General features: G+C 64.7%; 1 protein-coding gene across 1 annotated transcript in view; it reads right to left on the minus strand.

Moving 5' to 3' along the window:
* Positions 1-6: 6 nt before the first annotated feature.
* The window catches only part of CCDC187 (coiled-coil domain containing 187), a gene marked incomplete at its 3' end in the record, with an annotated part of 38,784 nt that continues 22,486 nt past the window's right edge, over positions 7-16,304 (minus strand). The window contains exons 11-24 of the mRNA XM_039858819.1: positions 14,773-14,885; positions 11,312-11,394; positions 10,545-10,666; positions 10,339-10,430; positions 9,346-9,431; positions 8,559-8,686; positions 7,603-7,690; positions 6,499-6,645; positions 5,561-5,733; positions 3,125-3,288; positions 2,347-2,486; positions 1,933-2,039; positions 1,476-1,552; positions 7-1,124 (exon numbers count right to left, since the gene is read on the minus strand). Of these exons, the coding sequence (XP_039714753.1) occupies positions 7-1,124; positions 1,476-1,552; positions 1,933-2,039; positions 2,347-2,486; positions 3,125-3,288; positions 5,561-5,733; positions 6,499-6,645; positions 7,603-7,690; positions 8,559-8,686; positions 9,346-9,431; positions 10,339-10,430; positions 10,545-10,666; positions 11,312-11,394; positions 14,773-14,885 (2,638 nt within the window). The remainder of the gene's footprint in view (positions 1,125-1,475; positions 1,553-1,932; positions 2,040-2,346; positions 2,487-3,124; positions 3,289-5,560; positions 5,734-6,498; positions 6,646-7,602; positions 7,691-8,558; positions 8,687-9,345; positions 9,432-10,338; positions 10,431-10,544; positions 10,667-11,311; positions 11,395-14,772; positions 14,886-16,304) is intronic.

Raw genomic sequence — 16,304 nt, forward strand, 5'->3', positions numbered from 1 at the left:
GGGAGGAGTGTCCCTGTGGGTGCAGGACGGGAGGTCGGCACTGCCACAGGACAGCACCTCATCCACTGGGGACAGGATCTCAGGCTGGACACCGCCAGCCAGAGCGGGGTGGGCTTCCTCCCAGACAGGGGCGGCTCTGCCCCCTCCACACCCAGGCCCCTGGCTCTCAGCTGTCAGTGTGGCCAGTCCACTGGGGTCCCCGGGAGGAGCCTGCAGGCTCACAGGCGAGGCCTGGGGGGGCTTCCTGTTAGTTGTTGGGCCCAAGTCGGCACCTGAGGACGCCCTTGGGCGGCCAGCTGAGGCCAGTGGAGGCCCGGTCCCTCCTCCTTCCCCGAACTCTGCCTCTTCGGATGTGGATGATGCCAAGGGAAAGGACAGGGACAGGTTCGAGTCACTGGAGGAAGAGATTTCGGATGTGGATGCCACGCAGGCAGCCTCAGGGGACATCCGTGTGGCCTTCCCTATGTCTGATCCACTGGTCAGGCTCTCACTGGTTCCAGAAGCTTCCTGCCCCTCCCCAGGGCCCAAGGCAGGACGTGCTGGGCAGGGTGCCCTGCCACTGTGCAGGTCAGAGGAGCCTCCTGTAGGCGAGGGGCGCCCCAAGGTCGGCTGGGCGCTGGCACTGGGCTCTGGCAGGCCCTCCTCGTCCCAGATCCCGCTGGACACTTCTGACACAGACCTGGAGGTGGGGACATCCCCGAGAGGCGGCTGCCAGCCTGTCCGCATGAGGCCCGGCACCGCTGACTCTAGGCCTCCCGACACAGCGGACAGGCCGGACAGGGGACTGGCCCTGCTGCCCCCCGGCCTCTCCCAGGCGCCTCGAGGGGAGGACTCCCGGGGTCCGGGCAGCTCTGCGTCGGGGCTGTCCCCCGCTTCCCAGTCCGACAGGGAGACGGAGCTCTCAGACAGCTGCACCAGGATGGCGGACACCTTCTGGAACTCCGGGAGGGAGGAACAGGACAGACTGCTCATGGAGGAGGGGGCGCGGGACCCCGCTGGGGACCCTGAGCAGGTCCTGGGCGCAGACACGGACGGGGAGCCCAGGGCCGCAGGGGCCGAGCGCTGGGGCAGGGGGCTGCCCTGGTGCGGGGTGTGGGGCACGACCTCCTCAGCTGCTGCGGGAGCTGCAGGGAGAGGGGAAGGCGGGGATGACGCCACCCTGGCAGTGTCCCCGAGTGCGGAGGAGCCTGCAGCCCGCACTCCTCGGCCCCTGAGCTAGTGGATCGGAATCGGGAAACCCAGGCAGAGGCAGACGAAATGGCCACGGTGGGCCCGCTGACCCCGCACGGGTAGCTCAGCCCCCACCACCTCCGCACGGAACCCGGTCATATCTGGGTGGACGGCTCAGGACCCCAGGATGTGGGGGCGGGGAGTGAGTGGCCCCCATCCAGCTGCGGGAGAAGCCTGGCTCTAATTTAGGATGACACTTAAGTGGGGACTCAGTGGACTAGGGGCCCGGGGATGGGAGGCGTCACCTGGACGGGCGGTCTGCCGGGCGGCTTCCTGCCAGGGGAAGAGGGCGCAGGTGTCGCCTTGCCAATGGGTCCCCGTCCTGCAAGCACACGATGGAGAAGTCGGGGTGTCCCAAGGAGGGACCTCCGAAGGAGGCCTCCGACTCCCCCCTGAGAGCTAACCACCAAGGCGCAGGGCTCTGTGGGTGGGGGCGAGGGGCCCTGTCCTTGGGGGGTCTGCCTCAGTCCCCACTGCATCAGGTGGCTGAGGGTTGTCACCTGAGGGCCATGTGCTCCCTGGAAGGGCCCCTCTTGCTTCCCCCTGTGGCTCTTGGGCTGAATCATCGGGTGACATCCTTGTTTCAGATGCACAGGGCCAGGCGGTCCCCAGTGAGAGCACGGAGCCACCATCTCCATACCCCAGGCCCCAACTTCTGCCCGAGGGCCCCACAGGCCCGGGCAGCTCCCCCAGGGGCCGCACCTCTGCTCCCCTGACCTCCAGCTTTCCATTTCTGGGGGCTTCCTGACGAGGCTGTTGGCAGAACCTAGCCCCGGAGCTGCCCCCGCTCGGCTTGTGCTGCTAGACACCTGCTGGGGACACGGTGGGGAAATGCCAGTCAGGATGGACACCCCCGTTATCCATGCCCACGTCCCTTCGCTGTGGAGAAGGCCCCTGCGCTCTGTGACCATGGTAAGGAACAGAGACCACTTCCCTACAAGGGCCCTGAAGACCCCCACGCACCAGACACCGCTCCCCACAGCGGGCTCCGAAGACCCACCGGCACACAGACCCGCCTGAGAAACGCCGAAGGGGCCGTCTTGTTAGTACCTCGTCCGAGGCACGAGGTCACCCACCCAAAGCCACGAGTCAGGGCAAGGCCAGGCCCCAACTCACACTGGCTTCCTGGGGGCCGCAGGGATCCGCTCTATCCCCCGAGTGCCAGCTCCGGGCCTGGAAACTGCAGGCCTGGCTTTCCGTCAGGGCCGGGGTCTCCCCCTCTGCTGACGAGGGGCTGGGCTTGGCCTGGGGGTCTCCTGGGAGGCAAAGGGAACATCAGCGCGACAGGCACAGATCACAGGACACGGCAGACGTGGCGTCCAGGAATACTGAAGCCACATGAAAAGAATCTTAAAATTCAAAACCGCAGAGTGTGTGTTTGTTATCTGGCTTAGGTGAGGACAGAGAAATGTTATCTGCTCCTGCTGGGTGGGGTGGGGCAGGGGCAGGCCTTGACCCTGTCAAGGTCGCCACAGACAAGTTGAAAGATGAGCGAGGTGGGGACAAGGTGGGGATAAGGGAGGCTGCTGCGCAGCCCTTATCCACACAGCGTCCTGTTCCTCACCTTTGTCCCATCCTGGACCTCGCAGGTGTTGGGACACCAAGACTCGGGGGCTGTGACGGTCCTAAGGCCACCAGCCTGAGGGTCCAGAGCCATTTGGCTAAGGCCCAGGTTTGGGGGACCTCATGTCCATGGTCATTGGTGAACACTGAGGCGTCATGGGTCACGAAGAAGGACCCTGGGCTTCCCGGTGACCATGATGGGAACCACTGCGCAGCATCCGGTCAGAGCCAGCGCCAACCCTGGACCCTCCACGCTACCCTTGTCCCATCGACGCTAATCTGTCCCACGGTCAGCCCTCCAGGACCCACTGTCGCTGCCCAGCCTGGTTACCTTGGTCCATATTGCTGCTGCTCTCCAGCGGCTGGTCCTGAGCGTCGGGCCAGCCATCAGCCGAGGTCGTGTCTTCTTCCCATGCTAGCCTTGGAGGCTGCAGGTGACCGTCTGCAGGGGAAGGTGCCCTGGGGGATGTCCCATCCTGCTGCCCGGTGAGAAGGCTGCAAGGCAGTGCAGAGGGGGGTGGTGGCCCTCCCGGGCCTCACCCTCCCTGTGTCCAGCCCTGACCGCAAGCAGAGAACCGTGCGGCACAGCCAGGGGACAGCTGTGGTCGGTGGCCACGCGGTCAGCGTGTGGGTGAAGGAAGACAGGTCTTGGCCCCTGCCCACCCAGCAGCTTCCCAAACAGGGCCACCGCTGGGGTGTGACAGGTGCAGGGCACATGCATGGCTGTGGTGGGAGGCAGATGGCCGTCTCTGCCAGCACAGACTGGGACAGAGCACGTGCTGCGTCAAGGCTTCTGCGTGGAGGCCGCCCGCCGGTCCGTGGGGTGGCACCGTGAGTGCCAGCTGGGCCCACTGAGCTCCGGGAGGCACAGTGGGTCGGCAGCCTGCATGCCACACGCCCAGACCCGCTGCCGTGCCACAGGTACCGATGGCCAACAAGAAGTGGCTCCATCACAGGCTCAAGGAGGCAGCTGGGGGGCAAGCAGCCGAATGCCCTGACTCTGCTGGCTCTAAGGACAATGCCCGCAGGCCAGCCTGCTCTAGAACATTCTGCCGCTCTCCGGGTGTCCTGTCTCCCAGGCACCTGCTGCAGCTGGGCCTACCTGGCTGCCTCCTAAGGTGGCCCTGAGTCTCCCCAGGACCCACACTCACATCTGGGGTGTGGATGGGGTGGGGTCACAGGGCTGTACTCGGAGGTCTGGAAGGAGGAGACAGGGGCCTGGAGCCCTGACCCAGCTGGAGCAGGACCCAGTGGGTACGCGTGGCCCCGATCCGGGCCCCCGGACCCTGGAGTACCGGCGCTGAGGACAGAGCAAGGAGACTATGCCGGGAGCCCCACGCCGCAGCCCTCTGAGGGCCCCTCAAACCCTCCCACACCCCGGGGTCTCAGGCCAATAGCCACAGCACCTGGAGGCTGAGTGAGGGGGTGGGGCCACAGGATGAGCTCACCGAGCACCCCGCTGGGAGCCCCGCTGGGCTGCACTTGAACGAACAAAAGAACGAGGACACCTGCCACCTGCCACCTGCTCATCTGTGCCGTGACCTCCAGCAAAATGTTCAGTCTGTCTGAGTCTCTCCTGCTACGTGGCTTCCCTGTTTTCTACCCTTGCGGTAGTGACTAGGGGTCACCGCGTGTGATGGGCAAGCAGAGACCTGGCCCAGCACAGCCCCCGCCCCGCACAGCTGACCCCTGACCCGGATCCAGGCCTGGCTAACGCCCACCCGCCCAGCCCTATAAGCAAACTGGCGGGTCCCAGGAGGGCAGTCAGCCCGGAGCCTTTCAGAGACTTGGGCCTGGCAGCGCACAGCACCATGAATTATAGACCAGTCCAGGTGAGGTTTATTTAGAAAATGCTCATGGCGGGGTAAGGGGAGGCCAGCGGAGCTCGTGGCCCCCCCAACCCTTGCTGAGTGGACGATGACCCTCTTTCCTGCGGGAGGCGTGAACGCGGCTGGAAGGGCCACACTGGGGCCCCAAGGGAGGGCAGGGGCTCCTGCAAGGGCTGCTTCTGGGGGGCGAGCCCCTTCCTGGGGTAGGGGCGCCTCCTGCTTCCTCACCCCACTCTCAGCCTGCTACTTCTGGTCGGTACTGCAGCTAGTCTGGGGGTGGCCAGCTCTGGGGAACTAGGCTCAGAGGAGAAGGGGCCTCTGGGTACAGAGGGCCGTTTTAACTGGGCTGGAAGGGAAGAGGTGTTGCTGGGCCAGGCCGTCCGGAAGCTCTCGATAGGAAAAGCAGCTGAGCTCCTCCCACATCCCACAGCAAGGCCCTGGGTCAGGTGGCACTGGTCAGCGGACACCCCCGCCACCCCGAGGTGACACAGCCTGGGCAAAGCCCCTGCTGTCCCAGCAGAGAGGCTGCTTGCTGCAAACCGAGGGGAGAGGCCGAGCCTCGGAGTGGGGGGCGCCCCCCGCTGGCTGGCCACCCACACGGCACCGCGGCCCTCGAGCCACGTCTGGCCACTCTGTCTCACTGCGCCCACCAAGCCCAGGACGGGGGCAGCCTGTCCCCATTGAACAGATGCAGAAACAGGCTCAGGGAAGCGGGGACACCCCAGGCCCTCCCGGCCAGCAGCACCTGCCTGCGCGCCTCCCACCAGCCCAGGGCAGCTGTGGCCTCTGCCCACCTCCCGTGGGCCAGCCAGCTGGAGCAGGGTCCCCTCAGTCCTCCCAGTGTCCCCCCTCCTTGGCAGGCCTGGCAGTGCGACGGCCGCCAGCACAGGAGAGGCTGTGAACGGGAGCACCGGCCAGGGCCGCCAGCGAGGACTCACCACGGGGCTCTCAGGCCCTCAGGGCGCTCCCAGGGGCGCTGGCTGGCGGGGCTGGCGGGGCTGCCAGGCCCACGTGGTGTCGGGGGGCAGGAGGAGCCCCGTGCCCGCCCCTCAGACTGCTGGCTTGCCTCAGAGCCCCCCTCCTGGGCGGCCTTGACTCCAGGGCTGGAGCTCTACGAGAAACGGCACAGAGTGAGCTGCTGTGACACCTGTGGCCCACGTCCTCTTCGGAGAGGTGGTGGCAGGCGTCACGCGGCAGCAGCCACGGCAGACGGCGTGCTCCCACCAGTGGGCCCCGGGCTGAGACAGGTGGGCTTCCCCTCAGCGGAGCCCTGCGCCCAGTGCTAACAGTGCCTGGTGGGTGCAGACAACGGGCTGCACCCCACTGCGTCGGGAACCAGGCAGCCCTGGGTGCCCCTGCTGCAGACTGGCCTGGGGCACACCCCCCTGGTGGTCACCCCGCAGCAACTGCCAACCTACACCAAGTGCTTCGCGGAGCCCGGCTCATTCCATCCTTACCTGCCAAGTGAGACCGTCAGCAACCCCAACTCACAGAGGAGACACTCGGCCTGGGGACGGCCACCTCACAACCACAGTCTCCTTCATGTGATGGTGGCAAGGAACAGGGAGCTGGATCTTGCTGCTTGGGGTCCCCCAAAGGACTGGCCTCTCTGAGGAGCCCCAGGCCCCACGCTTCCTTCTGCCTCAGAGCCCCTCCAGTGGCACTGGGGCCTGGTTCCTTCCCAGGCCAGGCCCGCCCCCTCCTCCTGGGCACCTCCTCGGCCCCCAGCAGGTGGCTGCCCCGCCCGCCCTCCATCTGTACCCGGCCAGAGACCCTGTCCACTCTGGGTCACGGGTGTTTTTACAAGGAACTTGCACATTCCCACAGGTGTTTCCTGGTCACGGCCTGAGCCTCCAGCCCCAGTGTGAGTGGCCACCTGAGGCAGCAGTGTCCATGTCTGAAGCTCCTGCTGCCGGCGGGCCAGGGCCCTCTGCACGGAAAGGGCGTCCCGATGGTGCTGCAGGAGCCGTGTCCTTTCCTGGTGCCAGCACAGGTGGCTGTTCCACAGGTATTGGATTTCCCTCTGAACCAGGCGGAGGAGGAAACAGCCATGACCCCCACCCGCAGGAGGCACACACGGAAGAGAAACGCGCTGATAAACAGGGTGCAAGAGGCAGCCAGGGGCCAGTGCTGCGGGGGGCCTCCCCTGGCCCCTCCAGATATCCCTGCCCTTCTCGGCCTGCTCGGACAGCAGGGCCCGGGCACTTTGGCTCCCCTTGGGTTTAGCTGCAGGAAGCTCCAGCAAGAGGCAGGAGGGGAGGTTGGGTGCTCGTCCCTGGGGCCCCCAGGGCAGGGCCAGGATGGGCTTAGTGAGCCTCTGCCCTCCTCACACAGCGCTCCGTCTCCAGGTTCTGGGCACTGCCCCCACCTCTGGAACTCATGCCTTCGTTAGACTGTCCTCACTGTCCTCGGTTCCCCGAAGCGTCTGACGGCACACCCCTCAGCAGAGCCACCCTGCCCACACTCAGGTCTCTGCACACCCACCCTGGAGGTGGCAGCCTTCACCAACCACAGGAGGAAACTAAGGCTCGGCAGAGCGGCCCTGACCCCGGCTTCATCACAGCGTCTGCCTGCGACACAGGACACCAGGTTTGGGGCATGGTCCCTGCCATTGGCCAGCGCAAGGCAGTCCAGCTAGGGCTTGTTCTCGGGATGGGGAGCCTGGGGCAGCCACGCTCATTGCCATGTGATAAGTGGACACCGTCCTAAGACCCCCTCACGGTTCACTAGTCAGGGCCTGCCCGACAGATAGTGTCGCTTGCATTTTTCTGTCTCCTCCTGTTGCCTCCCTTTCCTGGGATGCCCCCCACCTGCCACCCCACCTCCCTGGTCCAGGCAACCCATCTAGAGCAGAGATTTGAGGCCTGAGCAGCCCTGGAGGTCGGTGAGGGCTCAGGGATTCTCTAGCTGGGGTGCGGGATGTTCTCATGACTACATCGGTGTATGCCACCTGCCCACTGCCTGGACCGAGTGGCCTTACCTGCTCCTGCTCAAGGTTGCTGAAGGTCTGCTGCTGCTGCTTCTCCAAAGCCGCCAGCGCAGCACCGTTCCCGATGCTGCCCAGACACCTGGGGGGGGGGGGCGGGGGGTAGTGGCAGGGGAGAAGTCAGCCTCTCCGTAAGCGGAAATGAAAAACCACAGACACGACCAGCCTTGGCCAGCCAGGTGGGCCTGGGATGCCCCCTTCCTGCAGCAGGGCACCAGGAGGAGTGTGTGAGGGGGAGTGTGTGGCCATAGCCATGCTGTCACGCTGTCCACCGCCTCACGACCCCTTTGGGGCCTGAGAGACAAAGAGAGGGCAGCACCTCCCACCCTGGCTCTCCAGCCCAGCCCGAGGGTCCTCTGAGGAGGGGGCGGGGTATGACTGGAACACCACAGCCTGCCCTGAGGATCACAGCTCGAATGACCTTTTCGGAGGCTAATGTGGCAATATCACGAAGCTTAATGCTTTCCGGCTGACACAGCGATTCCACTTCCCGGGAACCCACTTTACGGAACTTGTGTCTGGGATGCTGGGCTCTAAGGACACAAAGGTGGAAGGAGCGGCAGGCGCAGGCGCAGGGCGCTGGTTAGGGGGCTCTTTAGTCTCCCCGTACTGGGCGCCCCGTATGTTGTAGCAGTTACGCAGGAACACGGAAGTTTTCTTAACTTTTACGTGAGAACCTGGTTTACAAAGTTTGTGCAGTCTACTACGCATGCCGTGTAAACAGCCCTGTGCGCGTTCCCCTGGACAAGAGCCGGCAAGACAGACTGGAAGATGGCAGAGCTCGTCTCCGAGACGTGGGACCGTGTGCGGTTTTAAATTTACGCATCTGTCTTTTCGGCACTCTGCTGCCTCATCTAACGTCCTGATGCACCACTGCTTGGGATAATAGAGTTTGTTCCCCGACTGACGTCAAGGCCGGGGCGGGGCCCGCGCTGCGCGCATGCGCTCACCTTCGCTGATGCTCCAGCCACGCCCGCTCCGCGTGCACCTTCTCCGCGAGCGCCTTCTGGCGCAGGCGCAGCAGCGCGGCCTGGTGTTGCGCACGCAGCTCCTCCTCCCGCAGACTCTGCTCCAGCATCTGCGGCGGGAAGCGGCGGGAAGCGGCGGGAAGCGGCGGGTATCTCTGGGCGTTGCGCTCCGGGTCCCCGCCCGGCTGCACTGCGGCGGGGCAGACTGACCGGGCCTAGCTTCCAGGCCGCTGCCAGGACCGGCCTCTCCCGATGGGAGCAGTGCCCAGCCCAGGGGAGGAGGCTGCTGGCTCCAGGAAGCCCTCCTGGACTGCCCTCTCACTCATCCCTGTGTTGTGCCCCACTTCCCGGCTAGGAGCTCCGAGGCCTGGGCGGGGTCCTCATCATCTTGGCCATGTGCCCAGCCCGGATCCAGTCCGGGCACTCATTTGTGCTCCAGAGGATGTGGGATAGGCCGGGCCACACTGCAGTGTGCTTCCTGGGTGGTGGGGCCAGCCCTGCCTGTAGCAGCCTGTGGAAATGCCTGCCCTCCCCTGTCCCCCAGAGTGGAAGGAAGGAGCTTGGGCCGATGTCCCGTGGAAGGGTGGGTGATGCCCGAGGCAGGGAGAGCCTCCCTCAGCCCAGGACCCACCCGGGAGACCCCCTGGGTTCAAGCTGTACAAAAGGCAGGCCTGGCACCTGAGGGAGAATTTGGGGCTACTATTGGCTGCCAGTGCCTCCCTGGGACCCCACTCCTATGCCCTGCCTCCTAAGGGTCATCTCTCAGTACCTGGTGGGTGGGGTTTTCCCAAGGGTAGAGCCTGGCCAGCGGCAGCTGGGAGAAGGTCCAGTCTGGCCTCCCTTCCTGCGTGGCCTCTGAGGACAAAGCTGTGGTTCGGTCACAGGGCTGGGGGCCTGTTCTAGAGCAGGGTCCCGCAGGGGTAGGGTGTGGGGGGTGTGACGTCCCCACACACACATGGCTTCACAACGGGTCTTCACGAGGCCACGTCACGGAATCGACTAACGTGAAGCTCTGCTGTGCGAACCCACCGACCACACAGAAGACCAGAGCTAGGGGAGAGGAGCCTCGGGGATGGCTCGGTCCAGCTGCCCCAGTCACAGGAGGGGAGGCCGAGGCCCAGAGAGACCCGGTCAAGGTCCAGCACCAAGCAGGTGAGGGCGGACTGCTCCGAGGGACGGGATGGGCATGTTGGAGGGTCCCTGTTCCCTAAGAGGCTGAGATGGGCTGTAACTGGGCCCTAGGTAGATGGTGACGGCTGCCCTGGAGGTCTGCCAGGAGCGGGGCTGAAGGAGCTGAGGCCCCCTCAGTCCCTGAGCAGGGCAGGCAGGGCTAAATGGCATGCCACACCCCTCCTTACTCAGCCGCGGTCCTGCCGTTAGGCTGCGTCACCTAGTGTCTAACTGAACGCGTTTTTCTGTAACCCAAGCTCATAGTCATCAGGTGTGTGGGGGTGGGGGTGGTGGCTGCTGTGTCCACTTGCTGTCTTAGCCTAGTTACTTCAGGCTCAGTGGACACCCAGCCCCTACAAATGTGTGGCAGAGATGCCCGATAGTCAGTCACAGAGTCCTGGCTTCAGACTTAGTTTCAAATCTTGGTTCTGCACTTACCACACGGCCTCAGGCCACATCCCTCCATCCCTGGGCCCTTCTCATGTGTGCCTGACTCAGTTTCCCCCACTGGGTCTATGTAGGGAGTGTGCTCTGCCTGCTCCCTGGCTCGGGGTCAAGCCCCTGGCGTGTGGCGGGGATGGAGGACACTCACCTGCAGAAGCTGGCTTGCCCTCCTGACTCTCTCGTCCTTCCTGGCGGCCCCAGGAGAACACGGCAGCGTCTCGGCCCGGGGGCAGGTGGGACCTGCCGGGGGTGAAAGCACCGGAGATTCGCGGCGCCAGCGGCACCAGCGCCGACGCCCGTCCCAGCCCCCCTCACCCCGCCCTCTTCCACCGTGGGCCCCATCTCGGGCCACACCGTGGTCTGGCTGTCACCATGCTCCAGGAGGTCTTGGGATCCGGATCCCCGCACACCTGCAGCCGAGCCAGCTCCCCAGCCACCTCTGACCTTGCTTGTGTTGAGTGTTTCTCCATGAGCCTCTGCAAGGATGGGTGAGTGCGTGGAGGATGAACGGGGCAGCCTCACGGCCAGCGGGCCAGGCCGGGCAAGTCTCCAACCTCAGGGCTCCGTCTGTCCACCCCCCTTCTCTGACCCCTCCCTGCCCTCCAGAGAGGGCTGGACATGGCAGGGGTGAGGGAAGGCCCACGAGCGCCTTCAGCAGCGGGGCATGCTGCCCTGGGCAGGGAATGGACACGCGTGGGAGCTCGGGCCACGGCCAGCTGACCTCCAGCTGGTGTTGGAAGAGCAGGCCGTCCAGGGCCTTCTCTGCCTCCCGGACCTCCACCTCTGCCCGCTGCTGCAGGCGGGCCAGCGCCTGCCCCTGCCTCCGCTGGTCCAGCTGCAGGGGTCCCAAGCCTCAGGGTTCCGGGGCCCAGCCAGCCCCCACGGCTCCCAGCACACCCTCGGCACAGAGAGCAGGCAGTGCCACCTTCGCTCTACGCTCAAAAGGACCCCACTCTTGGCGGGCCATACCCTCCAGCCCCTCTACCTGCTCTGCCCCCCCAGCCTCCCTCTTAGCCATGAAGGCTGGTGGCCCAGACCAGTATGACCGTGATGCTCCCCATCCCCCACCAGCCTCCCCCTGAAGAGCCACAGCCACCCAATAGAACGGGGGCAGGACACACCTTCAGTGACTGGAGGAAGCTCAGGGACTGCTGCTGGATGTCAGCGAGGCGCCCAGACCGCAGCCCACCAGGCTCCCGCTGACCTGCGCAGACCACGGAGAAGGGACCGCTGAGCGCCTGGGGCACCCGAGTGTCCCCTGCTCAGCCGCAGTGCTCCGGCCTGCAGGGAGACGGCACGTAGGGAGGAGCCCAGGAGGATGCCTGGGCCTGAGCCGTCACCGAGCACACCCGTCCCGGGAGGAGGCGGCAGACACGGCTCCCTCGCTGCACCACCACCTCAGCTCACTCTGCCTGACCCCTGGCCACGCTGCCCCTGGAGCGATGACCCAGGCTGGCAGAGGTGATGGGACAGGAACACGAGCTCACGAGCTTTGCCGCCAGATGGACCCTGCTCGGCACGCATCCGCAGGGTGACCTGGAACAAATTGCTAGCGGATTAGAGCCTCCACAGGGAGACGGCGGTCCCACCTCCCGGCACGAGTGACCTAAGGCTTGCTCAGCAGGGTGGCTGCTGCTGTTCTGGACTAGTGATGGCTGTGCAGGTGGGCGTGTTAACACGAGGCGTGGTCCCCAGGGCTTAGTTGCAGACTGTGGGCATGAGACCCTCATCCTCCCCTGGGGTTGCACAGTCCCCAAGTCAGCGGAGGGGTCCTCTGCCCTTTGGTGACCCCCCAGGGCCCAGCTCAGCTCTGCATGCTGTTGGCTCCGGGCCCTGTGGGAGCTGCCTCTTGGGGCAACTCCATGGCTGGGGGTTGGCCAGCAAGCTCCTTCCTTGATCTGCCCCCCATCTTGGCCTGGTTCCTGCTAAGAGCGGGCAGAGGTAGCCACAGGGGATGGTCGGCTCGCTCTGGGGCCCAGGCCCCGTCTGCAGAAGGCAGAGCCCTCCTGGTGACTCGGATGAGCTGTCAGTCACCGCTGGCAAGTGTGCTGGCTGTGGCATCCCTCTGCTGTGCTCTGCTTCCCCGAGCCGAGCGAGTGGGCTCCCATGCTTAGAGCCGTGACGGAGCTGTGAGCGACAGCCACCCACTTCCCCGGCATTTCCACGGCAGCCGAAAAACTCCATGGGGCGCCAGGCTTGGACGGGCAGCAAGGCTGTGGCCACCTGACGTGCACTGAGCATCCAAGGGGGCGCTGGTGGAGCCTCCCCTCCTCCCTGAGAGTGAAGACACTTTCAGGAATTGGCTTAAGATGTCTGTTCTGAGCCGAAGTTCTCTCGAGAAGGGGAAACTCTCTCATGCCTTTGTTTTGTGGCCGTGAGAGAGGCTGAAGCCAGACAAAGTGCCCAGTAGCCACCAAGCCTGCCAGCCTGGGCTCCCGCCAACCCTCTTCCAGGCACCTGACAGCTCCAGAGGCCCGAGGCCCGAGGCCCGAGCCCTCCACCTGAAGAGAGGGAGTTCCTGGCCAGCTCCGACACACCAGCATCCCTGACAGGTCAGTAGGGAGACACGGGCTGCACGCCCCTGAGCTGTCCCTGAGCTGAGCTGCCAACCACCTGCCAGCCCCCGGAGCCTGCCGGAGCGACCCCACTGAGCCCCCGGAGCCTGCCGGAGCGACCCCACTGAGCCCCCGGAGCCTGCCGGAGTGACCCCACTGAGCAGAGAATGACACTGGTCTCTCTCCTCAAGTGCTCCGATGACAACTGGCAAGGAGCCCCAAGACCCCGGCACCATGCGTCACCCCAAAGTGCCTGGTGGCTGGGGATCTGACAAGACAATTTCATAAATGCTATTACTTAGTCCTATGGGTGGCCCCAGCTGAGACGTTTGCTCGAGTCCAAAAAGCTCTCTCGGACAGTAGTGCCTGATGTTCAAATCTAGAAAGTTCTATCAGACCATGCTGCTTCCATCCATAAAAGTGAGAGCTGATGGGCTCAGGGCTGAGTTCGAATCCCCGCTCTCCCAGTTACTGGCTGGGGAGGAGGGTGCCCCTCTGAGCATCAGAGTGCTCCTCCTTAAACACGGACGTGAGGACGGGACCTGTCCCCGAGGCACAGCAAGACCAACGGGACACCATGTGGCACAGGTGCCTGGCCTGGCGCACTCAGTTCATTCATGCCTTTAGCGAATATTCCCCAGGCGCCCCTCACGTGGCGGGCACTCCCCCAGGCACCGGGGCTGAAATGGGAACCAGACCCCTCACGCCCTCGTGGCCCACGGAGACGGAAGCACAAACACGGGTTTGACGCCCGCAAAGCAGAATACAACAGGGTGAGTGGCAGCACCTGACCTAGCCTGAGAGTTATCTGGGAGGCTTCCTGGAGGAGGTGTCTGACCTAAGCCCAGTGCAGGCACTTTGCGTTGTGCTCACAGCTTGGCTGCCTGAGCTCCAGCTCTCAGCCAGGCAGAAGCGGCCCAGATATCAAACAACTTTTGGGGGCTGCCTGTGGCCTCAAGAATTCCAGCCTGCACAGAGAGCTGGGTCCTGCCCTGCCCTTCCCTGCCCTGCCCTTCCCTGCCCTGCCGAGTGGAGCAGCAGGGCAGTGGGGGCTCAGGAGGGACAGAGAGCTCTATGCCATCGCCAACCTGCTCTTACCTCCTGGAGAGACAGCCTGCAAGCAGATCTAGGGAGAGGAGCAGTCTTTTCCAGAAGGCCTGGCACCTGCCCCACCCAGGTTCAGCCTATGGAAGCTGCCACCCCCTGGGCAACAGCCTGCAGCTCTGCCCAGACCAGACCTCAGAGGCTCCAGGAGGGACCGTCTCGGGGGGTGAGGCAGCCCTGCCCTGTCTCCTCTCTAGAAGGCATCTGGCCGGTGTTGGTGGGCCCTCCAGGGACCCTGAGGCCTCACAGCAAGCGGGGGCGGGGCAGCCTCCAGCCAGGTCCCTGCTTTCCCAGGAGGACGGGCCCAGCCAAGAGGCGCCTGTGGGGAGGAGCAGCTCTGCAGAAGAGACTGCTGACGTCAGTTCTCATCTGTCCTTGCCTGGCATCCAGGCCACTCACTGAATATTCCTCGAGGGAATGAGTCAGTGGGAAAGCTCACGCCATCCAGACGCCTGGTTTCTGGGCCACCAGTGACTGCCGGTGTCCTCTTTGGGTGTCGGGAGGACGCCCTTCTCTGCCCCAGGCTCTAGTCTCGTGCGCCCCCCCCGCCAGGGGTTTTAGGGGTTCCGGCTGGGGCTGCCCACCCCCTGCCCCAGGAGCCACCCATGGGCCAAGTAGGGGGAGGCAGGTGGCTGGGGCGCACACAAGATGCACGTTCCTCGGGCAACTGCCAGTCACAACAGGTGTGTAAGTGCACAGAGCAAGCGGCTGGGTCCCAAAAGCCTCCAGAACACTTTAATGCTGAAGCGCGGAAGCTCTCCACGTAGCGAGACATCTGAAGCGAGGACCGTCTTCACGTAGCAAAGGCCCCATCTACACCCGCAGGGCCTCGCCGCAGCGCCAGACAGTGGAGGGAGTCCCCTGCGGGCCTCCCCGGCCACCCGCCCAGACGGCCCAGGGCCTGGCCACAGGCTCACCCTTACCGCAGCTCTGCGTGGTCCAGGGTGTGACCAGGCCTGCCCCTCGGGCCGACGGCGTCTCCTCCAGCCACAGGGAGCAGCAGGTGGGGTCCGGTGGGATCGGCACCCCGTGTGAGCTGGGGACACGCAAACACACTTGTGAGCAGGATGGGGCCACAAACGTCCTAAGGTAGGGGCAGCTTGTGGGAGGGGTCTGGGCTCCCTTGGCCCACAGAGCTCTCAGACATGTATGGTGTCCGAGGTGGGACCCAAGGGCCAAAGGCCTATGAGGGACAGGCCTGTGGCCAGAGGGCCAGGAGGGCAGGGTGAGCAGGTGGAGCCTGGAGATGCCGATACCCGCAGTGTCCCGGGCTTGGGGCTCTGCGCTCAGACGCAGGAGGACCAGCTGTCACCCATGCAGGCTTGGCTTCCATGGTCACCGGGGATCTGGGGCCAGGATCAGAGCGCACTCTGCCCCAAGGCCACGCTGGCCCTGGTGTGCCAAGCTTGGATCAGCAGTGTGCACGGCGGCCTCACTTCATGTCCCTATGTAAGCCACATAGCTGTCCCTTCTGGCACGCAGCCACCCAGGGCCCACTGAGTGACCAAAGATGCCGGCCATACCTGTGACTATGGAGACTGGGCATGGGGGACTTGGCCCTTCTCCAGCAGCCTGCAGGGTCCCGCAGTCCACAGGCATTTGTCCAGCACCTGCTGTGTGCCCAGTGCCCACCGCCCAGACCCCGCCCCCAAAGCTCACGTCTTGCAGGGGAGATGGCAAGTGTTCCAGAAAGAGGGTCAGCCCTGGGGCTGAGAGATGCTGAGGGGCAGCAGAGGGGTCCCGATGACCTGGGGGCACTCGCCCGGGCAGGGAGAGGAGGGACCAGGTAACCGCAGGGCCTGCCCTGGGCTCCCTTGCGCTCCTCCTTCCCAGTCCTGAACTCTGGGTGCCAGCCTTGCTGAGCAGATCAGGAGACGGCGGAGAGGGGCCATGTCCTCGAAGCCTTAAAGGAGCGCCATCCATAAACCGGTGTCTCCTCAATTACTCAGAGGAGGCTCAGCAAACATTTCCCATAAAGAGCCAAATGGAAAATAATTACACCCCGTGGGCCACGTGATCTCCACCTCTGTGGACAGGACTGGGCTTGGCCTGCCACGGTCGCTGGCAAGCAGCCACTCCCGTTATGCAAAAGTGGGTGTGGGCATGTGCTGATAAAACTTTATTTACAAACATGGCTGGTGGGCAGGAGGGCAGGGGTCAGGGCTGTGGCTCACTGACCCCTGATCTAGACTTCCCAGGGCAGTGGTCCTCAGACTCCAGTGTGCCCCCAAATCACTGGAGGACTTGTGAAAACACTGGTCACTGCCCACCCCCAGTGCATCGGATTCAGGGGGGCTGGGTGGGCCAAGGACCCCGCGTTTCTGACGAGCTCTCAGGGAACTGTCGGAGAGCCACTGGACAGGAGACAGGAGGAGTGGGGGACCCGTGGGCTCAAGCCCAGGCTCTTGCCTGGACCTCGGCTGCTCTCCCACGAGCTCGTGACCGGGGCAAAGCT

The sequence above is a fragment of the Pteropus medius genome, unplaced genomic scaffold (genome assembly GCF_902729225.1).
Source record: "Pteropus medius unplaced genomic scaffold, Ma_sr-lr_union100, whole genome shotgun sequence".
Classification (NCBI taxonomy): Eukaryota; Metazoa; Chordata; class Mammalia; order Chiroptera; family Pteropodidae; genus Pteropus; species Pteropus medius.